This window comes from Salmo trutta, chromosome 21 (genome assembly GCF_901001165.1).
Source record: "Salmo trutta chromosome 21, fSalTru1.1, whole genome shotgun sequence".
NCBI lineage: Eukaryota > Metazoa > Chordata > Actinopteri > Salmoniformes > Salmonidae > Salmo > Salmo trutta.
The window spans coordinates 12,855,182-12,880,694 of NC_042977.1; the positions used below are offsets into that span (position 1 = coordinate 12,855,182).

The 25,513-nt window shown below is 42.9% G+C and overlaps 1 protein-coding gene across 1 annotated transcript; it reads right to left on the reverse strand.

Moving 5' to 3' along the window:
- Positions 1-1,299: 1,299 nt before the first annotated feature.
- On the reverse strand, positions 1,300-16,799 carry LOC115156714 (artemin-like). The gene is made up of 5 exons (XM_029704318.1): positions 16,296-16,799; positions 15,572-15,875; positions 2,487-2,578; positions 2,079-2,274; positions 1,300-1,905 (listed from the first exon to the last, which is right to left on the reverse strand). The coding sequence occupies exons 2-5, from the start codon at positions 15,660-15,662 to the stop codon at positions 1,409-1,411; spliced, it is 876 nt and encodes a 291-aa protein (XP_029560178.1). The 5' UTR covers positions 15,663-15,875; positions 16,296-16,799; the 3' UTR covers positions 1,300-1,408.
- Positions 16,800-25,513: the final 8,714 nt, after the last annotated feature.

Consider the following 25,513-nt stretch of genomic DNA (forward strand, 5'->3'; position numbering starts at 1 on the left):
TAGCATTGGCTTTAACAAGCCAATTATTTTTCAAGTACCTTTTGCAGTTTGCTTGGTCTACTACCAAGGGTACATTTACAATAGTGTTAGGGATGGATTCAATCCGTATTGCAGAGGTATAGCGGAAGATTATAGCTCCTGAAATTTAAAGACAATGTACCCGTTTTTGCGAAGACTGCATTCACGTTAAACACTACATATGTCGGCTCAGTCGGAAACATTTTTATGCGGATCTTCAGCGATACTTCAGCGATACAGATTGAATCCAGCTCTTAATTTGCAACCATCACCTCTATTTCAGCATTGATCTGAAAGATCATATGAGGGTGTGATATACTCTAGGACTCCCAACTTGCAACCAAGCAGAGGTGAAGTGAGGGTAAGGGGTGAATCTTAGAAATAATAAGCAATCCACAGTATATCTAGAAATACTTTATTCCTACACAGAATAATGTAATTGTTGTACAAAAATAAAGGAAACCATTTCAATAATAATAATAATATTGACTGTAATTGCTCTGAAATACTGAAACAACAATGAAAAAACGAAACTAAGCTTGTAACCTGGTTAGGTTTTCAGCCACAAGACTACTTCCTTCTTTTGTGTGAAATGAGACATGCTGCATGTTGAGTTCCTTGCCTACTTGTTCTGATCTTCTTGATGTTTCAAAACCCAAAAAATCAAACACAATTCAAAGTCAAAGGATCCAGCAACACAAACCCCCCGGGATATGTGATCATGACAATAAATATAAATCTACAGTCCATAAAAATGACCTCATATGAAATAACAATAAATAAATAACTTATCTGTAATAAATATGTTGACTATAATGCAGTAATGCAAAGAGATGCATGGCATCCATTTCGTACAATTCAAGAGAACATTGAAAAATGCAGTTACGGAAAATCCCTGTTTTGAGCCTGTCTGTCTACCTGTGGTCAAATGCAATGAGATATGGTCCTCTTTTTGACCTTTGAGTCAATATTTTAATCAGTACTCCAGGTCAGTCTTATACATATCCCAACTGCTGTGAATATTAAGATCCTACCATTGTGTGGTCACCATCTTGTTAAAAACTGTTCCCAGAGACTGTCTTGCCATTCGGTCATGGCAGTCTCTCATTGCAACCGGATCCACTTTATCCTCAACAGAAAATGTACAACAGGAAGAGGCGTGGCCTCACTCCACCATCATAGACACTCTACAGAATCTCTATCCTGCTTTGTACTGGGGACCAGCCCTGTTGCATATGTTTTCGGAGCGACTATTTCTGCCCTCCCAGAACCCAGAGGCGCTCCCTAGACCCAGACTCAAAGGAGAGCCACCATCTGTATATTATCAGGAAGGGGTGAGTGACAGCCAGTTGCCACCCTGCCGTATTCATCCTCCTCTTACCTGGCTCCCTCAGCCCATACACATGCAGCTGGCCGCCGACAGTGACTGGATGGTCTGCCACGTGGTGTGGGCGTCCATGAAGGACACTGGCTCGTAGCGGTCAGGCCGGCAGCAGGGGTGGGCACTGACCCGCCGGGAGGTCCTCCGCGGCAGGGACCCGTTCTCCATCAGGGACCATAGAGCCAGGTCGTAGTTGGTCCTGGACGACTGGCAGGAGCCCACGCAAAACTTGAAGAGGATGATCTCGTCCGAGTCGAAGCCCAGGCCCAAGTCCCGCACCCGCATCTCTCGTTTCTCCACCCTGCAGTCTGGGCTGCTCTGCTGGGGCTGCCGGCCCTTTCCCTTTCCTTTGTCCTTTCTGTCCCTCTCTTTCTCTTTCTTCCTCCTCTTCTTCTTTTTCTTGGCCAAGCCTTTTGGTTCGGCATCTGAGGGGTCAGAGTTGCGGGGGGAACGTCCCACCCACCGGCCACTGGGGTGGTCGTCTGCTTCGTCCATCACAGAGGGGTCTGAAAGAGAGAGAGCCAGAGAGAGAGAGAGAGAGAAGATCAGTGGCTTGTACTCTATAATCTTATTGCACACCCTTCTTTTACTCTTCCCTATTCATGGAGAACATCATGCTGGATTAAAAAGGGATGTAGATAACATAGATCTAAAAAGCACTTCCTGGTTCCACTCTTACCGGAGAGGCCATGCCAGGGGGAGTACGGGTCAATCTCCTCCTCTTGTTGCTCATCCACCCCAGGTAGAGTGTCTGGGAGCTGCCTCTCCCACATCCCTCCCACCAGTCCCACAGCCTGGACAGAGTCTGCCCCCAAACCAGTGCCCATACGGGCCCCCTCCACCAGGGGCAGCAAAGAGACCACCCACAGCACCACCTACAAAAGCAGACAGTAGTTAATGGGAGATGGTCCACAGAGCAGAGAAACAACACAGCCAACAGTATGACTCTAATAAGGAGGATGATGATGAGATGATGTTGGAGAGGATGAGATGACATGGATAGGTGATGATAATAGTGGTGATTACGAAGATGACGATAATGATGGTAAAGATAATAAGTCACCAATAAGCAGAACGAGTCACTCACCTTCCAGTTACTCAGGTGGTAAGGGGCACCTGCTGACGGCATTGCGGTAACCCCCGGTCTGTCTCTCCTCCTCGTCCTCCATCTTGGTCCACCTGGAGGGAAAGCAGAACAAGGCCTCGCTCTGTCAATTGTCCCAATCTCGAGAACGCACTGTAAAAATAATAACATAAACTAACTGCACAACATGATGTGGTCTGCGATAACGTATCCATATTAACCAATACTGTACAAAAACACCCTTTCAACCCTTAAACAACCCGACGTGTCACATCAATCACGTCCTCAATGCGAAGGATATGTTTATTGTTACTGAGGTAAAAAGGCTAGTGTTTGCTGCCGGGTAGTGCGGCTAGTGTCGGCTTGTCTGTACGTACAGCCACACAACAGCTCCTGTCCAGCGACAAAGGCTACCTTCAGTCAGATACCTGTCAAAGGCATTCTTTATTTAGGAGGAGGTAGGGCTGGTTCTGTAGAAGGGGCACCGGGGGAAACCACAGAGATGAGGAGGTGGTGATAAGGGGTGTGAGCGTCGCAGATGTTTAGATACGAGGTGTACAGTGTGACCGGGTTAGCTGTATGTCAATGGCAGCACCACATGCCCCACTCAAGGGTTTTTCCTGTAAAGAACCCTAAAAAAGGCTCAAACACAACATTTGACTGGGGTTTAGAACATTCGCTAAAGGTTCCTGGTTCGATCACCAGTTTCGGCAACAAATTAGAGGTTAATGGTAAAGGTGAACAAACAAGTAAATAGAGCTAACGGAGCAGATCAGATTCACAGATAGCGTAGCGGTTTATGAGCATTGGACCAGTTACTGAAAGGTTGCTGGTTCAAGTCCCTGAGCCGACTAGGTATACAATTGGTTAATGTGCCCTTGAGCAAGGCATTTATCCCTAATTTCTCCTGTAAGTCGCTCTGGATAAGTGTCTGCTAAATGACTATAATATTGAAAACCAATGGGTGTTTGCTCCAGTTAACTTGTTAACACAGTGAAGCACCTGCTGCTAGAACAGCAGAGCATTCATTTAATCAATTGGGCTCAGAAACGCAACAGAAACAAGTGATTCTCTCTCCAAAGAGATGAGTTGCCATTTATTCGTCGTGGACTCATCTTGGAATACAAGAACTAAAAGCACACGGAATTGCGCCAGAGATTAGGCATGGATTCAGCACCCTGCACTACTCTCATTGAGCAGCTGGGGGCTTATCTGTCCATATCCAGCTACTGGTCCTGTCTCAGCTCTCCATACATATCCCAGCTGACGTGCCATGTAAGTAACACCTTAGGATACGTGCATATGTGGAGGGATTGTCTACAAACAACACCGGTTCTCAAGAGAATTCGATCTCTTCTGGTAATGTTAAAGCCCATACGGTGAACTCAGTCAAACGTGGTTGGTTTCGACATCAACAGATGTTATGGCGAAATGAAATTCAGCTCACCAAACACATTGACACAACATACGGTGATGGTACAGCAGATTCTGTAAAAACGAGCATAGGCCTATATAAGATACATAAACAGTCATCTATCATCCACCAGAAAGACACGATAGCCTGGTAGCTGAACTAGAGCGGGACGTGAAGGTCCACGGTAAGGTATGTAAACTCTGCTGCTCTTCAATGTTTCTAAATACAACCCTCATGCTACGTCCCAAATGGCACCCTATTCCCTTTATAGTGCGCTACTTTAGGCCAGGGCCCATAGGACTCTGGTCAAACGAAGTGCACTATATGGAGGACAATCATCGTGATGCTATCTTTACTCAGGATGATGGAGGACTGAGGAGATTACAGTGCAAAGGTTACGATAGGATCTATGTATGCATCACCGGCTATGCTGCCGAAGATTACAGAAGCTTGACTACATCAATATAGTTACTGAGAAATAATAGGTCAAATCAGGCCCAGGGAGAAAGCAGACATTAATCTCTTACACAATGGAACCTGAAAAGCAGAGATAAATGTGTGTGTTTGTGTGTGTGTGTGCGTGCGTGCGTGTGTGCGCACCCGCATGTGTGTTCCGGAGGAGAGAGACCGAGAGAGACTGCAATCCAAAACCAAGCAGCAAACTCACCAACTCCCTCTCCCCTAACCTGATTTAAAAGCTGGCCATTAAGAGAGAGAGGTTAAAGGGGCTTTTTCAACAGATCCCCTCTCGGTCTCTTGAGAGGCCTTGTACTGAGTCCTTAATGCCACAGCTGGGAGCGTTTAGCCTCCTTTAGCCCTGTACGCTGGGTGTCTATGTGGGCCCGTCTGGCCGGCTCACTTCACCCCACCACTCTGGAGCTGTTTACAGTCCAATACCTCCAGCCCCTCAGGGTAGAAGGTGGAGGTGGGCTGCTGAGTCCTGAAGACCTCCAGAGCTTCGGAGCCTGTGCTCATGGTGTGTGTGTGTGTGTGTGTGTGTGTGTGTGTGTGTGTGTGTGTGTGTGTGTGTGTGTGTGTGTGTGTGTGTGTGTGTGTGTGTGTGTGTGTGTGAGGGCGGGAGAGTTGTGTGTGAATGTATGTTTGTGTGATGTGCCTCAATGGCTTTGGTATGGTAAGCAGCCCGTTCATCTGTAAAAGTGCAATAGGAGAGTCGATTGGTTGTCACCTTATGTTTGTGTTGTTGGTACGGTGCCCACCTATTACTTATACAGGTCATTGAATTGTACATTTGTTCTGAGTAAGGATACATTAGCACTGATATAGGGGGAATAATGTAAGCTCTCCTTATTAAAAGCAGTTGTATTAAACAATCAATAATGACATGTTAAATGATGTTTGCTCAGGGCTTGCACCCAAAACTAATATATGGACAAATGACATTGGTTGAACATAAACGCGTTTCACATTATCATCACCGAGTTGGGTAGCTAGCTATACGGTTAAAGTGGCTTCTTTGTTGTGTTACAGCCTGAATTTAAAATGAGTAGCTGAAATGTCTGGAGTCAATAAGTATTCAACCCCTTTCTTATGGTAAGCCAAAATAAGTTCAGGAGTAATAATTTGCTTAACAAATCACATAATAAGTTGCATGGACTCACTGTGTGTGAAATAATAGTGTTTAACATGAATTTTAAACAAAGATTCAACCATAAAGACCAGGGAGGCTTTCCCACGCCTCACAAAGAAGGGCACCTATTCGTAGATGGGTAGAAAAAAGGAAGCTGAAATTGAATATCCCTTCGAGCATGGTGATGTTATTAATTATACTTTGGATGATGTATCAATACACCCAGTCACTACAAAGATACAGGTATCTTTCCTAACTCAGTTGCCGGAGAGGAAGGAAACCGCTCAGGGATTTCGTCATGAGGCCAATGGTGACTTTAAAACAGTTACAGAGTTTAATGGCTGTGATAGGAGAAGACTGAGGATGGATCAACAGCACTGTAGTTAATCCACAATACTAACCTAATTGACAGAGTAAAAATAAGAAAGCTTGTACAATATAAAAAATATTCCGAAATATGCATCCTGTTTGTAACAAGACACTAAAGTAATACTGCAAATAATGTGGCAAGGTAATTCACTTTGTGTCCAGTGCTATGTTTGGGGCAAATCCAATACAGCACATTACTGAGTACCACTCTCCATATTTTCAAGCATACTGGTGGCTGCATCATGTTATAGTTATGCTTGTTATCATTAAGACTGGGGAGTTTTTCAGGACAAACAATAAACTGAATGGAGCTAAGCATAGGCAAAATCCTAGAGGAAAACTTTGTTCAGCCTGCTTTCCAACAGACACTGGGAGACGAATTCACCTTTCAGCATGACAATAACCTAAAACACCAGGCAAAATATGCACTGGAATTGCTTACCAAGATGACATTGAATGTTCCTGACTGGCATAGTTACAGTTTTGCCTTAAACCTACTTGAACATCTATGGCAAGACCTGAAAATGGTTGTCTAGCAATGATCAACAACCAATTTGACAGAGCTAAAAAGAATAGCTGTCAAATGTTGCACAATCCAGGTTTGGAAAGCTCATTGAGGCTTACCCAGAAAGATTTGCAGCTGTAATTGCTGCCAAAGGTGCTTCTACAAAGTATTCACAGTAAATTAGATATTTCTGTATTTCATTTTCAAGAAATTTGTAAAAAAATCTAAACATATGTTTTCACTTTGTCATTATGGGGTATTTTATGAAGATGGGGGAGGAAAAAAAAAGATTTAATCATTTTCAATTCAGGCTGTAACACAACAAAATGTGGAATAGGTCAAGAAGTATGAATACTTTCTGAAGGCACTGTACATCATTCTGTATTCTACATGTGTGAAAGCTCTCATAGAAACGTAGAGCAAGCTAGGCTGGGATTCCCTTCTGTGTTCTGTCTCACTTTAAAGGGGAAGTTCAGGATTTTACGTATTAAAGTTGCACTCCGGTGTCCTTTTCAACTCATTTATCACCTCATTTACTTAACAAAAGGCACATCTCAATAAGTGGTCCAGGCATCCTCATAACATGGCACAAGTGTGTGTGTGTGGGGGGGGGGGGTCCACTTTTGTTCTATTGTTCACGCAAGCAAGGGGGGAGGCCTTTTTTTTTACTGTTACGTGTGTACACATTACTGTATTTTTATGTGGGATATTGTTTTTCAACAGGAAAAGTAAAAAAAATAGCTGGAGTGCGTCTTTAATGTTAGATGGTTCCTTACCCTGAAAGTAGTCTGTGGGCCAGGAGAAACTATAAATCGTCACTTCCATTGATTTTAGCTAGAGGTGGCTAAAGTTTAAGTTTGTCGTGGCTGCTAGAAAACCAAACCATGGATTACAGTTTCTCCTGGCCAAAAAACTTACTTACGAGGTGAGGAACAATCTAACATCAAGTTGTAAAATCTTGAACTTCCCCTTTAACAGCCCACATCCCATCTCTCCAGAACAGAACCCTCTCCTATAATGATGCCCCATTAGAGGTGTTCTATCCGCCTGCTCCACCTGTCATAGACAGAGCCCTGCCGCATGGGGGTATGGTAAGGACCTCACTAAATCACCACCGCAATAAAAGACACCTGGGGAGAAAGAGGAGAAGAGGAAATGCAGAGTACTAGCCACCGCCGCCGGGTCCTTGCCTGATTATTACCAGACACACTTTTATCTGGGCCGGTACACAAACTCCCATAACACCTACGATGATATACTGTACACGGCACACGTGTTCACTATTCCTTCTGGTTCCTGTGCAAACCTGTTCTGATATGTACAGTTCACGTCCAAATCAGAACAGACAATTTGTACGTCTGGCAGTTTACTACATGTTAGTTTGCTATTCAGTTTTTAGACTGTGCTGGTAGCAAACCCACAAACCTCACCCAGTCTTGTACTTGTATGTCCTTACGTGTTAAAGTGTCGGGTTTGGGTTCGATTCCCCCCTACTACTCTCACCACACTGATTGCACTGCTGCGCCAGATGTGCCCTTCTAACTGCTGCTAGACTAGACTGCAGTCAGCAGCGACAGAACCAGAGGGTCTGAATACGCTGCATAATCCCCTAATCCCTTCCAGGCTGGAGAGGAGAAGAGGTAATTACTCGTTAGTGCCAGTTTCCACTCTTTAGCCGAGCTGTCACCGGTGGAAAATCCACAGAACGCTGCCAAAATGAGAAACAGATAGCTGGGGATGTTTGCGGCTCGGATAACCCCAGTCAGGAGCGGCAATCAGAAGGTGTGGACAACACTTCCTTGGGCAGGCTATACCTAAAGGAGATGCTAGCTAGATGTCAGTGCGTATCCTGCACTGAAGAGATGCTTGAGAGTCTTCTACTGAAGACAGGGACAGTCTTGACAGATTCATACATACATGGGGGTTGTGTTTCTCAGGTGTATCACACAAAGATACAGATACACAACGGAATAACCGTTACAGATCAAAGACAGGCTAATAAGATAGTATGATCGGCAGCATAGATCAGTACTAAGAGATCATACAAAAGTGCTTAGTCAAGCTGAATAGGCTCAGCCTGGTCCAAGATCTGTTTGTGCTGTCTTGCCAACTCCTATGGTCAGTGTCATGCCACATTGTCACATTCATTGTCATGCTAGGCATTAACAAGACAGCACAAGCAGATATGGGATTAGGATATACCAGCGCAGGGTCATTGTTAAGATGAGAACAAGGGCCAATATCAGTGTTTAGCTCATAGTGGCTCTGGATAGGAAAGAGGAAGCGGTACAACTGAACCTCAATTAGTCCTTAAGGGTAGACAGAGTAAGCTGGTTGCAATCAGTGGTGCTGGTTAGAACCAAACAAAGTGGTTGCCTGGTGATAAAATTATAACCTAAGGGCAGAATCCTAACTTGAGATGTGTGCACTTAACTTGGACTTTCTCATAAATCATTTATTTAACCATTATTTAACTAGGCAAGTCAGTTAAGAACAAATTCTTACTTACAATGACAGCCTAGGAACAGTGGGTTAACAGCCTTGTTCAAGAGCAGGACAACAGATTCCTACCTCATCAGCTCAGGGATTCGATCTAGCAAACTTTTGGTTACGAGCCCAACGCTCTAACCACTAGGTTTCCTGCCGCCCTTGATGAAGATCTGTGCAAAAACTTGGGTTCCGCACACAGATCTCAAGATAGAATTCAGGTCTAAGTGAGCAGTGATTTACCTCCATGGCCCCAAGGTTAGCATCCTCTCACCGTGGAGGAGAGCTCTAGAAAGGTTCAGAGAAACCCAGGTAATGGTGTTTTTACTGGGGAACCAAGTGTTTGAAGTAGCATGGGCGGATTAGTACCCTCACCCTCAGGCCTAAACCCCTGTCCCTCTCAGAGATGCTGTGGAGTGAGAAATCATACTCTCCAGCCTCTTATTATAAGGAACAGGGTCCAGGGGTGGGCGTTAAAATGTATCCTCCAGAAGGACATTAGACATATCACCCCTAACCTTAACCTCAATGGCACTAAGCCACTCCCACTGCTCTGATTGGTTCTTTGGTCATTTTGCTTGGCTCTATAGAGTACCACAGTATGAGTCTTTATACCCATAAAACCTAGCGGTCAAACCGGGAAATTGTCCCAATCGTTTTTCCACCACTCATTTTCCCCATAGGGGATTTTAGTCACTTAAAATAAGGGCTGTGTTTCGTGTAGGCTTACCCTGTCGTGATGTTTTGATAACCGTGTAAATCTCTCTCGGACAAGGTGACTTCTATCAATACATTTGCCTGTATTTACCCCCCAAAATGAAATGCTATTTAGCTGCTAATGTGGCTATCATACAGAACTACAAATTCCGTGACGCTCTGGATGAGACTGCCGAATCGAGGCAAAGGTAAGAATCTCTGGATTAACAATCAGTTAACTACATTTAGTGATGAATAAATTGGCTAAATTTACTTTAATTTACAATTCTGTGAACTCTCTAGGGCAAATTTAAAATGTACGCTATACCTGTTAGCAAAGGTGTCAGCGAAAGATGACAAGCAGGAGCTTGTAGGGATTTGTATTCTTACATGATGTCTACTTTGATGCTAATTAAATAGAGCCGACTATATTGCTAAAAGTCACGTGGTCCGAGAGAGATTTAAACGGTTATCAAAACGTCACACTGGTGTAAACCTACACAAAAAAAACAGCCCTTATTTTAAGTGTTTCTAAAATCCCTTATGGGAAAAATGAATGGTGAAAAAAACGATTGGAACCATTTCCTTGTTGGGTATTATAGCACCTCCAGTCTGAGGCTCTATTCTAACTGAAAGAAATGTAATACTGTGGGGTTTTCCATGTGAAAAGCAATGTCTGCCTTTTTTCTACTAAGTCGGCCACTGGGTCATTGGAATGTTCAATTGATTTGAACTTTGTGCTTTGTGTGAATGAAAACAACTGCCTTCACCGACAGTTTTCTGGAGATACCTCATCGGCAACCGATAACGGACTTCAACTTCATTTGACCAAGACACTGCATGTAGCGGTTCTGCCTTTGTTTCTTGCTAGCACACTCCCTAGTCCCTATAAGATCCCAAATTCCAAGCTGATTAATGCCGTTTAAGAGGGAGTCACAGAAAAAGAACACTTGGGTGAACCTCACCTTAAATGGGAACACATTAAGTTGTGTTATGGCAGCGATAGAGGATAGGATTTCAGATGACAGGTTTTGTGAGCGCTACAATCTGCTGGAGTCACATCGGCAGGCAAGAGTGGGAGAGTGAGAGTGGAGAGTGGGAGAGTGAGAGTGGAGGAAAATGTTGGAGACAATATATGGAGAGATATTTACAAAAAAGAACTGAAAAGCAAAAACAGAATTGTCCTCAATATGTCGTCTTCTCTTTTTAAAACACACAAACACGTTTGTTTTACTATCCTTGTGGGGACCAATGACATTGATTCTCATTCAAAATCATATTTTCCCTAACCCTTAACCTAACCCTGTCCTTAACCCTAACCCTAAATCTAACCCGAAACCTAACCCCTCAAAACCCTAATCCTAATTGTAACTCCAACCCTAAACCTAGGGACCGGCGAAATGTCCCTAATTATCCGAATTGTCCTTGTTTTACTATCCTTGTGAGGACTCCCCCTCCCAACCCTACCCCACCAAACCTCTCCCCTTTCCCTCAACATCCCATGTCTCATTTTGTCTAATTAAGTTGAGTGTGGTCCAGACCCAAGGAAAGCTGGCCATTAATGCGTCACTGCATCTGGATGAACAAACGCCCTGCAGAGCGTTTCCGTGTCGCCCGCTTGTCTTGAACCCCAGACGGGCTCTGGTAATGACCTGCTGGCCCGGTAGTTCAAAGGAGCCCATGACACCATGATGAATGAAGCTGACCCGGCAATTTCGGAAGAATACAGCTTATTGTATCAAAAAAGTGCTCGCAGCCACAAACACTGCAGTGCAAACACTGCTAGTTAACATTCTTCCGAATTCAAGAGCAAATTTGTAAGAGTGAGATCTTGCGATAAAAACAGGAGTTTTGCTACGTGTTTCATCAGTGTTTTGAACTGTGGTAAATATCGCTTTGTTCTAAATTTAAGTCTGATTGAAGAGCCAAAGTGCTCGACGACAAATCAGCAATAGACATTAAGTGCAATAACACAGGTATAATACTGGTATACTTAGCAGTATGTCCCAACTGCAAGAAAGTAAGACAAAAATGGCGAGCGTTGACAAAAAAATCTAAATTCCTTTTGGTCGGACCATGCCCCCTTCACTTTACCCAAGAAGATGTATTGTAGCTCAGTGAGTTCCTTAAACAATTCCAGATTGGGGTAGGTTGCCCTGTGGCACTCCAGGTTGCATAACCAATCTCTCTCATTACTTACACACTCTCACAGACAAGGCAAGCCAGACAAACCTTCCCTGTGTAGACTTCTACATAGAACTCTATTACAGTGGATTTAGTATAGACCTTACTCAAATTCTGAATTCAAAATGGATTAAATTGATTAGTTTTCTCACAGACTTACACATAATACTGCATAATGACGAAGTGAAAACATGTTTTTAGAAATGTTTGCAAATGTATTGAAAATGAACTATAAGCACTATATATACAAAAGTATGTGGACACCCCTTCAAATTAGTGGATTTGGCTATCTCAGCCACACCCGTTGCTGACAGGTCCAAAACAATCACGCACACAGCCATGCAATCTCCATAGAGCGAAGATTGGCAGTAGAATGGCCTTACTGAAGAGCTCAGTGACTTTCAACATGGCACCGTCATAGGATGCCACCTTTCCAACAAGTCAGTTTGTCAAATTTCTGGCCTGCTAGAGCTGCCCCGGTCAACTGTAAGTGCTGTTATTGTGAAGTGAAAACGTCTAGGAGCAACAACGGCTCAGCCGCAAAGTGGTAGGCCACATAAGCTCACAAAACGGGTCTGCTGAGTGCTGAAGCGGGTAAAAATAATCTGTCTTCGGTTACAACATTCACTACCGAGTTCCAAACTGCCTCTGGAAACAACGTCAGCACAAGAACTGTTCATCGGGAGCTTCATGAAATGGGTTTCCATGGCCAAGCAGCCACACACAAGTCTCAGATCACCATGCACAATACCAAGCGTCAGCTGGAGTGGTTCCAATTCATCCCAAAGGTGATCAATGGGGTTGAGGTCAGGGCTCTGTGCAAGCCAGGCAAGTTCTTCCACACCTATCTTGACCAAACCATTTCTGTAGGGACCTTGCTTTGTGCACGGGGGCATTGTCGCTTTGTGCACCAAGCGTCAGCTGGAGTGATGTAAAGCTTGACGCCGTTGGACTCTGGACTCTGGAGCAGTGGAAACGCGTTCCCTGGAGAAATGAATCACGCTTCACCATCTGGCAGTCTGACGGACTATTCTGAGTTTGGCGGATGCCTGTGTCTGGTGAAAAGCAGACTGAAGCAAGTTTTCCTCTAGGATTTTGCCTGTGCTTAGCTCCATTCAGTTTCTTTTTTATCCTGAAAAACTCCCCAGTCCTTAACGATTACAAGCATACTCATTATATGACACAGCCACCACTATGCTTGAAAATATGGTGAGTGGTACTCAGTAATATGTTGCATTGGATTAGTATTGTGGAGTAACTACGATGTTGTTGATCCATCCTCCGTTTTCTCCAATCACAGCCATTAAACTCTGTAATTGTTTTAAAGTCACCATTGGCCTCATGGTGAAACCCCTGAGCGGTTTCCTTCCTATCCGGCAATTGAGGAAGGACGCCTGTATCTTTGTAGTGACTGGGTGTAATTAATAACTTCACCATGCTCAAAGGGATATTCAATGTCAGTTTTTTTTCTACCCATCTACCAACCCTTCTTTGCGAGGCATTGGAAAACCTCCCTGGTCTTTGTGGTTGAATCTGTGTTTGAAATTCACTGCTTGACTGACGGACCTCACAGATAATAGGGTGAGTGGAGTACAGAGATGAGGAAGTCATTCAAAAATCATGTTACACACTATTATTGCACACAGATTGAGTCCATGCAACTTATTATGGGACTTGTTAAGGACATTTTTACTACTGAACTTATTTAGGCTTGCCATAACAAAAGGGTTGAATACTCAAGATATTTCAGCTTTTAATTGTTAATTAATTTGTTTAAAAAAATGAAAAACATAATTCCACTTTGACATTATGGGATATTGTGTGTAGGCCAGTGACCCCAAAATGTAATACATTTTAGATACAGGCTGTAACACAAGAAAATGTGGGAAAAGCCAATGGGTGTGAATACTTTCTGAAGGCACCATACATTTTCAAGTGATCTAATATTTGCTTACCACTAGGGGGAGGGAGTAGAACTTTAATAACACTTGAGCTTAGCTACTTGCAGGTAATAAGAAATATACAACACGTTGATGCATTTAACGTTGATATGGAACCAACTGCCTTCCAGAAGCGATACAGATGGATGTTAAGATGCAACAATGAAAGGGACTTGAAGAAGAAATGAGAGCATGTAGCGAAATACACCTCCAGACCAAAGAGCACCCTCTCATTCCCATAAAATACAAACTTGTTTAAACAGACCATGCAGGCCACACAGAGGGAGGTTGTAGGAAAAGGGTAAAAGAGTGTCCAGATGATCTGATCCCTAACCGGGCTGCAGACCTCCATGACCTTTGACCCGGGAAAGTGGAAACCAGTGGAAGGATCACAGGAGAATGTGAGATACCTCAGGTACCACAGATTTCATGCTCTCTCTCACACACACACACAAAGTGAGTCAGCTCACACACATAATACTACCTGGAAGTGAAATAGCAAAGTAAATGGACAGTCCTAAATCAACTCAAGGGAGCTATTTAGTGCCTCACTTCACACATGCACGCACAAACATTGTTTGCGTATAAAAGCAGAGCCCTTATTATCGAAGGTTGGACAATATCCTCTTTCTGCTCTTTTGCTGATTCCTGGTTGGCTTTCTGCAACCCGTACCAATGCTGGTGGATTGACATCTGTGGGGACTTGATTTCCCTACAGACTACAGAGTAGCTAACAGTGTGAGCCACCTTGAGTTTGAAATTCGTCTTCAAACTTATACAATTTGGCCCAGTTCCCTGACCTCCCCAATCTACACTGTGCTGCTGGGATACTAGATGTCCAGTAAGTGCCTGACGAAACACTGAGACAAAAGCCGCCACTGCATCAGCCTTCCCATTAGAGGTGAGTATAAAGTCAACTAAGAAAGCAGACATACTATACCATAGGTAGCTTAGCGGGTAGAGCGTTGGGTCAGTAACTGAAAGGTCACTGGATCGAATCCCTGAGCTGACAATGTGAAAAATCTGGCGATGTGGCCTTGAGAAAGGCACTTAATCCTAATTGCTTCTGTAAGTCGCTCTGGATAAGAGTCTCTGCTAAATGACCAAACATGTCTCTAGCACCTGGGAGGCAATGGAAATCAGGGGAAATGGATACGCCTGTATGAGTGAGGTTGTATGCATGCTTTGAGGGGGGTACACGCTGAACATTAGCACGTGTGTGAACAATGCTTTGATATTCAGATTGCAGCCCACCCTTGGAGAGGGTCACACACTAAGACTTCCTAGCTGCCGCTGTTTCCTCAGAGTAAGAGACTACCAGGGAATTGGCACAAGAACAGGTCAAGGATAACCTATATTGTAGCCAGTCTACATTGGGCAGGTTCAGTTTACACACAGAATAAGCTTTTTAGGACTGATTTGAATCAGAAAGGTTAGAAAGGCTGTATTATTATATAACGATAGTGTTCAATCAGTTTACAGAGGAACAATCAGTTTGTGGCATAACAGATAAACATTTATGACAAAAACACTCCCAATAGGTCTGCATAAAAAAATCTGGTGACTCAACAAGTCAAGCCAGAACAGGTGGCAGGTGTGATCAAAGAGAGTTTAACATGACAAAAGCAGCTGATGTGAATAGAAAGCCTTTGACATCAAACCAGCCATTTAATTGTTGGCATAGCAAACACTAAGAGAAGGGTAATGACTAATGACAGGTAAGGAATGTGGCTTTCATAGCAGCAATGTACCATAACGCGCAAGTAAACGAATAGGAATTGAATCCATTTATCAAAAATAACGGTTTTAAATGAATTAAATACCTCATGTAGTCTAAATTCATTATTTCCTACTCTAACAAATATATATATTTTTTGTAGAATTCAAATGAAAAGTATGCGTTACCGACTATCCCATGCGTATTAGTCCAGTCTGAGCGCACGCCGGAGAGGTCAGACCCTTTTCCCCAGCGTGCTCCTGTTCGGCTGTGGAGCATGTCTTGGCGGTGAAAATCCACACAATGATGTCCTTTAAATGCACATAATTCTCAAGCGTCCAATTTTTCAGGTTATCTCCTCTTTGCCCGAAGTGAAAAAAACAAAAAAAAAACTATTCAAAGGCTTTGGTTTCAGGAGAGCGCGAATGGCGCCTCCCTCTATGCGGCCAAGCCTTTCTCTTCTTCTCTCTACCAAATCCTTTCAGTTTCACCCTGCATAGGAACAGAATGTGTATAAATATAATTTTAATTTCATAAAAAGTTGAATAGTACACATAAATACGCACATTACCAAAATAGGTATGCTGCACGCTGTCCCTACAAAAGGGACATTTGAAATTAAAGGCACTGCAAGTACATTTTGGCTAACTTAACAAATCTCGTGGGAACATTCCGTTAATTATTTAATGTTGGGCACATCTGTAGAAATGTCAAACAAGGCGTTATCAATTCAAACAAACGTTATTACATGAACACACTTTATTTGCTGTTTGTGCGTGTGTGAGAGAGAGAGGGTTCATGTATGATAAGTTACAAACTCAGCGTCTTATGTATCATGCATTGTTATTGACATCTATAAACCATTTTTAAACATACAAAGCAATATAACGTGTATATTAAGTTCACCCTTACCTTTAGGACTTGCTCAGTCTTGCCTCCAAACATTGATTTGAGAAATGCGTAAACAACGCGCCAGGAACGCTCATAACCTTTAGGCTATTCCTGGGTTATTCCACAATACAATTTAAAAACATAACACTTCCAAGATACACGTTCGATTTTTGGGATAGAACTTCATTCCGGCTATGTCCTTGTTACAGAAACGTTGTCTATAGTGTCTCATTCAGACCTTGGAACTCGATGCCGTTCTTGTCTTTGGTACCTGTTATTTTTCAGACATAATCCTCAGGTTCAAAGACTATTGATGAGACCCTGCGCGCGTCAAAATCTACTTCTCAGCAACTGAGGATAAACGCATTTGCAACATTTCAACTCCATGCTCCGTGTCATTACGTGGTGACTTTGCAACTATTACCGAAGCTCCAAATTTTGTAGGCTATCCCATCGATCTTTGTTGAGTAGATATCAGACACACTGAGGACAAAAAATGTATCCAATGTTCAGCCTTTGCCGCTCTTGTGTCTATTCTCCCGCACACGACAGAAATACAATACACAAGCACTGGAGGCTATATATTCACCACGCTGCTCTGCCTTTCAAAAGCCTTGTGAAGCCAGATAGAACTGACGCTGTGAGAGTGCGGTGATTTTTCCTGCCCCTCCACATAGCTAAAATAAAGTTTTGTTCATGGAGAGAGGGCGCACTGGAATTGTCATATTTCAATTGGTTTTGTGTCTGGATCTGGAGACCTGTCGGTGTCTCAGTATTGACAACAAGGTTCTTACGAAAAATAAGAACAGGAGTCTTACATATATTTTGAGGAGATGCATGTTCTTCTATAATTGGCATATCGCCCACAGACTGACTCCCAAGTTGTTTATGCTCCGAGTCCCATAAACCTAAGAATTTTTACTGCATTTCTTACATTCTTCATCAACTAACAAGGGACACACACACATTAATGTTTGCCATCCTCCACTCCATGTTTGCATAGTCACACAGGGCCTCCCTCACAGACTGTGTCACCAAGTCTACTGTCACCCATGGTGAGAGGGATAGATTGAAGGCAGTGAGTGGGATTCCTTCAGAAAGGACCTGCCTGACATACTTCAGGCCAGGCTTATGGTTGCACCGTGCAGCACGCACCTCAACTCCAGGGCCTCACGCCCCAACCCACCCTACCTTCCACCCCCTTACCAGGCCAGCCCAAACTCCCTCCAGCACCTGCACAATGGGGGAACTCCCTCCAGGGCAAACAGTGGGGTCTGCAGAGCACAAATCCTGGGCAAACAGCGCCTTGCTCGCCCCGCTCCCCCACACACAAGGCTGAGACAAACGCAGGGGAGGATCCGCGGTCCCTATAAATAGAACCTGGGTAACAATACACACAGCTGACTGTGGGAGGCAGGAATGTGTACAGCACCTCATGGCAGGTTCAACAACAAGTGGGACCCGTGGACTGTTCTGTGCCTATGCCAGAGAGGGACCGTCAAGCAAGGGGAAACCTGGGTAAGGGGAGATGGGGAGGATTAAGCAATACATGGTTACTACATTTCTCTGGATGACCCTCACACAGTTAGAGACGGAAATGTGAAACCATAGGCATAAAACCGCATCAATGCTGAAGAGTGATAATGAACCACAAGAACACGGAAACTAATGGATGACAGTTTCAAAGCTTTTTGAAGAGGAGCTTGACAATGTTTTCTTCGAACATGCCTTTGGCAAAAGGTGCTGCCTACATATATGTTTTCTGACTGGCAACTTTACTTTACAGCCGTGACATCACTTCCATCGGCATTGCTACTTAAAGGTCCAATGCAACCTTTTTTTTGTCTCAAATTATATCTGAGTAACAATTAAGTACCTTAGTGTGATTGTTTTCAATTAAAATGGTCATAGGAAACAAAATAGCTTCTTTGCGAAGAGCAATATCTCAAGCTAGAATTTTGCTAGGACTGTCTGGGAGTGGTCTGATTGGAGAGGGGAAAACGGAAAACGAGCTATGATAGGCAGAGGGGTTTGGAACTCTCTTTCCTATTGGTCTATTAACTAATTTTCTGCCTGGTGATGTCACCATTATCGTCATAATCCCAATTTCACAGTATTATTCCAACCTGTGTGGTAATATATATAAAACACAGGAACAACATGTTTTTGACTGCACTGGGCTTTTAAATAACCAAAAATGTGCTTTGAAATGCATGGTTTTATGACAAGAGCCAAGAGCAGTCCCCTCTCTGTGGTACTGGGTACTAAGCCATCACTTTGACAGATTGTATTGAACTTGTACGGCATTGTGTGTGACTTCACAGCACAGCTTTGTGTATACCCACAGTTAAGCCCATGCGCACAAGGACAACAAACTCTCAGGCACCAAGAACACACACACACACTAATGCACACAGACACATGTACGCATAGACGCACACACATACACACATACACTCCGAACACTACTTTGGGCATAATATGTTGCAAGTCACCTCACGTAATATGCTGTGTCACCTTGCTCCTCCCATCCCCACAAGACGGTAACCTCAATAGGTGAAATCTCTACCAGTAACTCTGAGCTCTGTGTCCTCCAGTGTTCCCAAGAATAGCCGAGTCAGAGAAATGTAGTCAACTAAGGTTTTGGATAAATGACAAGTTACATGACTGCCAACCTTTTACCTGCAACTGAATTGGCTGTGGAACAATACAAACTGTAATACAAACAGACATTACTTCTTACCTCTTATGAATATGACATACTGACTCAACCTGCAATGACAAATCCGTACTTTGTACTACACTTAATTTGATAGGCTACTTCATATATTGTATAACATGCCTTTTCTATAGCCTACTTATAGTTTCAAACTCATTTACTCATCACACTTTTCATTAAATGTCTTAGTCACCTAAAAGAGATTTATTTATTTATTTTATTTATTTCACCTTTATTTAACCAGGTAGGCAAGTTGAGAACAAGTTCTCATTTACAATTGCGACCTGGCCAAGATAAAGCAAAGCAGTTCGACAACATAAAAAACACAGAGTTACACATGGAGTAAAACAACATACAATCAATGATACAGTAGACAAAAATAAGACTATATACAATGTGAGCAAATGATGTGAGATAAGGGAGGTAAAGGCAAAAAAGGCCATGGTGGCAAAGTAAATAAAATATAGCAAGTAAAACACTGGAATGGTATATTTATAATTTGAAGAAAGTTCAAAGTTAAAATATAAATAATATGGTGCAAAGGAGCAAAATAATAAATTAAATAAATAAATACAGTAGGGGAAGAGGTAGTAGTTTGGGCTAAATTATAGATGGGCTATGTACAGGTGCAGTGATCTGGGAGCTGCTCTGATAGCTGGTGCTTAAAGCTAGTGAGGGAGATAAGTGTTTCCAGTTTCAGAGATTTTTGTAGTTCGTTCCAGTCATTGGCAGCAGAGAACTGGAAGGAGAGACGACCAAAGGAGGAGTTGGCTTTAGGGGTGACCAGAGAGATATACCTGCTGGAGCGCGTGCTACAGGTGGGTGCTGCTATGGTGACCAGTGAGCGGAGATAAGGGGGGACTTGACCTAGCAGGGTCTTGTAGATGACCTGGAGCCAATGTGTTTGGCGACGATTATGAAGCGAAGGCCAGCCAACGAGAGCGTACAGGTCGCAGTGGTGGGTAGTATATGGGGCTTTGGTGACAAAACGGATGGCACTGTGATAGACTGCATCCAGCTTGTTGAGTAGGGTATTGGAGGCTATTTTGTAAATGACATCGGCGAAGTCGAGGATTGGTAGGATGGTCAGTTTTACGAGGGTATGTTTGGCAGCATGAGTGAAGGATGCTTTGTTGCGAAATAGGAAGCCAATTCTAGATTTAACTTTGGATTGGAGATGATTGATGTGAGTCTGGAAGGAGAGTTTACAGTCTAACCAGACACCTAGGTATTTGTAGTTGTCCACAAATTCTAAGTCAGAACCGTCCAGAGAAGTGATGCTGGACAGGCGGACAGGTGCAGGCAGCGATCGGTTGAAGAGCATGCATTTAGTTTTACTTGTATTTAGGAGCAGTTGGAGACCACGGAAGGAGATTTGTATGGCATTGAAGCTCATCTGGAGGGTTGTTAACACAGTGTCCAAAGAAGGGCCAGAAGTATACAGAATGGTGTCATCTGCGTAGAGGTGTATCAGAGATTCACCAGCAGCAAGAGCGACATCATTGATGTATACAGAGAAAAGAGTTGGCCCAAGAATTGAACCCTGTGGTACCCCCATAGAGACTGCCAGAGGTCCGGACAGCAGGCCCTCCGATTCGACACACTGAACTCTATCAGAGAAGTAGTTGGTGAACCAGGCGACGCAATCGTTTGAGAAACCAAGGCTACTGAGTCTGCCGATGAGGATGTGGTGATTAACAGAGTCAAAAGCTTTGGCCAGGTCAATGAATACGGCAGCACAGTATTGTTTCTTATCGATGGCGGTTACGATGTCGTTTAGGGCCTTGAGCGTGGCTGAGGTGCACCCATGACCAGCTCTGAAACAGGATTGCATAGCGGAGAGGGTGCGGTGGGATTCGAAATGGTCGGTAATCTGGTTGTTGACTTGGCTTTTGAAGACCTTAGAAAGGCAGGGTAGGATGGATATAGGTCTGTAGCAATTTGGGTCAAGAGTGTCACCTCCTTTGAAGAGGGGGATGACAGCAGCTCCTTTCCAATCTATGGGAATCTCAGACGACACGAAAGAGAGATTGAACAGGCTAGTAATAGGGGTTGCAATAATTTCGGCAGATAATTTTAGAAAGAAAGTGTCCAGATTGTCAAGCCCAGCTGATTTGTAGGGGTCCAGATTTTGCAGCTCTTTCAGAACATCAGCTGAATGGATTTGGGAGAAGGAGAAATGGGGGAGGCTTGGGCGAGTAGCTGTGGGGGGTGCAGTGCTGTTGAATGCAGTAGGGGTAGATAGGTGGAAAGCATGGCCAGCCGTAGAAAAATGCTTATTGAAATTCTCAATTATAGTGGGCTTATCGGTGGTGACAGAGTTTCCTATCCTCAGTGCAGTGGGCAGTTGGGAGGAGGTGTTCTTATTCTCCATGGACTTTACAGTGTCCCAGAACTTTTTAGAGTTTGAGTTGCAGGAAGCAAATTTCTGTTTGAAAAAGCTAGCCTTGCCCGAGATGCCCGAGATGAAAATCTGAATGACATAATAGTTGGTTATGTAGTTATGCCAGCAAGTCACCGGCCTGCTGCAAGGCAAAGTCATTGTCCTGTTAAGAGGGCTTTTCGCTCCAGTCCAGCGCACACAGGACACTTTATTATTACCGAAATGTTTCTTAGCAGACGCAGAGTTCTCAAGTACCTGTACTGCTCAGCAGGCAGCTGTCCAGAGCAGTTTCCACGGTTACCGGATGGACGTCTGGGCTGTTGGACCTGACCGTGTCCCGCCCTGTTTCCAGACAGGATAGAGGGCAGTCCCAGTCCCGGATGGGGGGGGATTATGAGAAGGTTGGAGGGGGGTAGGAGTGTGGTGCACCCTCCAGATGTGAGAGACAGTTTTTAAGAGAGTTCGGTTTCCTTTGGGTTTCTCCAGTTTCATCTAGTGCACAGGTCTGTTCACTGCCCCCACCCTCCTCTATCCCAAGGTGCCTTTCCTCCTTGGGTCTTATCCAACTGTCATGTGCAAGTTTGCTTTCTCTTTTCAAGTGTGGACCTCCATCCAATCTAGGTTGAAGGACAAGGTAATATAAAGGCCACCAGGATAGAGTGGGTTTGCTTCCCGGGACCACCCCTACATAAAATGTATGCATGCATGACTGTAAGTTGCTTTGGATAAAGCGTCTGCTAAATTACATGTATTATATTTTTTCCCAATTTAGGTCAATGCCATTTTAGCGCTTGTCAATTTATGACATAAATAATGAATTGAACATTTCCCATAAAATATTTTGGGGGGGGTTTTCATTTCATGAATGGTCTCTCAAAGCTTGTTATGGCAGTATTTATGCAAACAGACAACAAATACAGCTTACAGTGCCTTCAGAAAGATTTCCCAAGCCTTAACTTTTTACACATTTTGTTGTGTTACAAAGTGGATTAAAATTGATTTAATTATAATTTCTGTCAACAATCTACACAAAATACTCTGTAATGTCAATGTGAAAAAAAAATGGAACATTCTTATGGAATGTATGGAACATATGAATATATCTTGATTAGATAACTATTCAATCCCTTGTGTCAATACATGTTAGAATCACCTTTGGCAGTGATTATGGCTGTGAGTCTTTCTGGGTAAGTCTCTAAGAGCTCTGCACACCTACATTGTACAAATTTGCCCATTATTCTGTCAAGTTGGTTGTTGATCATTGCCATAGATTTTCAAGTCTTGCCATAGATTTTCAAGCCAATTTAAGTCAAAACTGTAACTAGGCCACTCAGGAACATTCAATTTTATCTGGGTAAGTAGTGTATATTTATTTGGCCTTGTGTTTTAGGTAATTGTCCTGCTGAACTGTGAATTTGTCTCCCAGTGTCTGTTGGAAAACAGACTGAATTAGGTTTTCCTCTCGAATTTTGCCTGTGCTTAGATCTATTTATTTTTATCCTAAACATCTCCCTAGTCCTTGCCGATGACAAACATACCCATAACATGATGCAAAAAATATGAAGAGTGGTGCTCAGTAATGGTTTGTGTTGGATTTGCCCCAAACCTAACACATTGTATTCAGGATAAAAAGTTAATTTCTTTTCCACATTGTTTGCACTATTACTTTAGTGCCTTATTGCAAACAGGATGCATGTTTTGGAATATGTGTATTATGTACAAGCTTCCTTAATTTCACTCTGTCATTTATGTTAGTATTGTTGAGTAACGACAATGTTGTTGATCCATCTTACTGTACGTTATCTCTTATCACAGCCATTAAACTCTGTAACTGTTTTAAAATCACCATTGGCCTCATGGTGAAATCTCTGAGTGGTTTCCTTCCTCTCCGGCAACTGAGTTAAGAAGGGAGCCTGTATCTATTGTAACTGGGTGCATTGATACACCAACCAAAGTGTAATTAACTGCACCATGCTCAAAGGTATATTCAATGTCTGTTTTTTAAAATGAGTTTTGTCTACCAATAAGTGCCTTTTTTTGTGAACCACTAGAAAACCTCCCTGGTCTTTGTGGTTAAATCTGTGCTTGAAATTCACTGCTCGACTGAGGGACCTTACAGATAATTGTATGTGTGGGGTACAAAGATGGGGTAGTCATTTAAAAATTATTGCACACAAAGTGAGTCCATGCAATTTATTATATGACTTGTTAAGCACATTTTTACTCCTGAACATATTTAGGCTTGCAACATTTTGGGGTGGGAGGTAGCTTAGTGGTTAGAGTGTTGGGCCAGTAACCAAAAGGTTGCTGGATCAAATCCCCAAGCTGACAAGATAAAAATCTGTTGTTCTATCCCTAAACAAGGCAGTTAACCCACTGTTCCCCATTAGGTTGTCATTGTAAATAAGAATTTGTACTTAACTTACTTGCTGAGTTAAATACATTTTAAATAAAGATCTTCCTTTTTAATTCCACTTTGACATTATGGAGTGTGTAGGTCAGTGACACAAAATCTCAATTTAATCAATTTTAAATTCAATGCAGAAAAAGTCAAGGGGTTTGAATACTTTCTGAAGGTACTGTTCATAATGGTTTCATTAGAAAGGCTGTAGTCCCAGTATGGTCATGGTAATGCTAACGAACCAAACCTGTCACTTTGTGTTTATTTTTGATTTCCCCATAAGCCTGTTAAGTTGTTTATAAGCCTTGGTAGCACTTTAACCACCGCAATTGTAATTAGAGAATGTTCCAGTAATGACAGATGATACCAGAAGGCTGCTATTCCAGATGTTTATCTATCTGCTTCTGAAGGGTTCCTGTTGTTGCCATTTTAGGGTGTGCTCGTAAAATTCACTCTGGAGTGCCAGAGTGTGCTCTGGAAGTTCGTAAATTCAGAGCGTTGTCAGATTGTCCGTTTGTAAATTCAGAGCGTTTAGCTCTCAGAGTGTTCAGAGCACACACTGGACGCTCTGGCCCAGGAGAAGGGTTGATCTGAGCGTTCTGACCTCACAACGGCAGTCAAGCACCCAAGCTAACTGGCTAACGTTGGCTAGCTTGCTTGCTACTTCCAGAAACAATGACAGAACACCTCACTCTGACAATTTTAAATTGCCCTAACAGAGCTGGCAAGGCTGTTTTGATATTATCCAGTGCTTTGGTGACTTGATGTGCTTCTGGCAACAATTTAATTATGCTTTTTTGCGACGTTTACTGACATATACACTACCGGTCAAAATGTTTAGAACTCCCTAATCATTCAAAGATTTTTCTTTATTTTTACTATTTTCTAAATTGTAGAATAATAGTGAAGACATCAAAACTATGAAATAACACATATGGAATCATGTAGTAACCAATAAAGTGTACCTGTTAGGGTATAGGGGGCAGTATTTTCACGGCTGGATAAAAAAATGTACCCGATTTAATCTGGTTACTAATCCTACCCAGTAACTAGAATATGCATATACTTATTATATATGGATAGAAAACACCCTAAAGTTTCTAAAACTGTTTGAATGGTGTCTGTGAGTATAACAGAACTCATTTGGCAGGCAAAACCCTGAGACAGATTCTGACAGGAAGTGGATACCTGATGTGTTGAATTGACTTTAAGCCTATGCCATTGAAAAACAAAGGGGCTGAGGAATGTTTTGGCACTTCCTATGGCTTCCACTAGATGTCCCCAGCCTTTACAAAGTGTTTTGAGTCTTATACTGTGAGATCTGACCGAATAAGAGACTTGGAACGGTGATGGCCCATTAGACACCTGGCGTGCGAGTTGATGGTGGGTACTTTTAAAAGAGATCCCAATCGTCCGCCTTGAATTTGATTCATGTTCTGGTTAAAAAAGGCACTAATGATTTAAGCTATACAACGTTTGACATGTTTGAACGAACGTAAATATATTTTTTCCGTTCGTGAAGTGAAGTCCGGCTGGCTTAGATCATGTGCTAACAACACGGAGCTTTTTGGACATAAATGATGAGCTTTTTTGAACAAAACTACATTCGTTATGGACCTGGGATTCCTTGGAAGTGACATCTGATGAAGAGAATCAAAGGTAATGGATTATTTACATAGTATTTTCGATTTTAGATCTCTCCAACATGGCGGTTAGTCTGTATCGCAATGCGTATT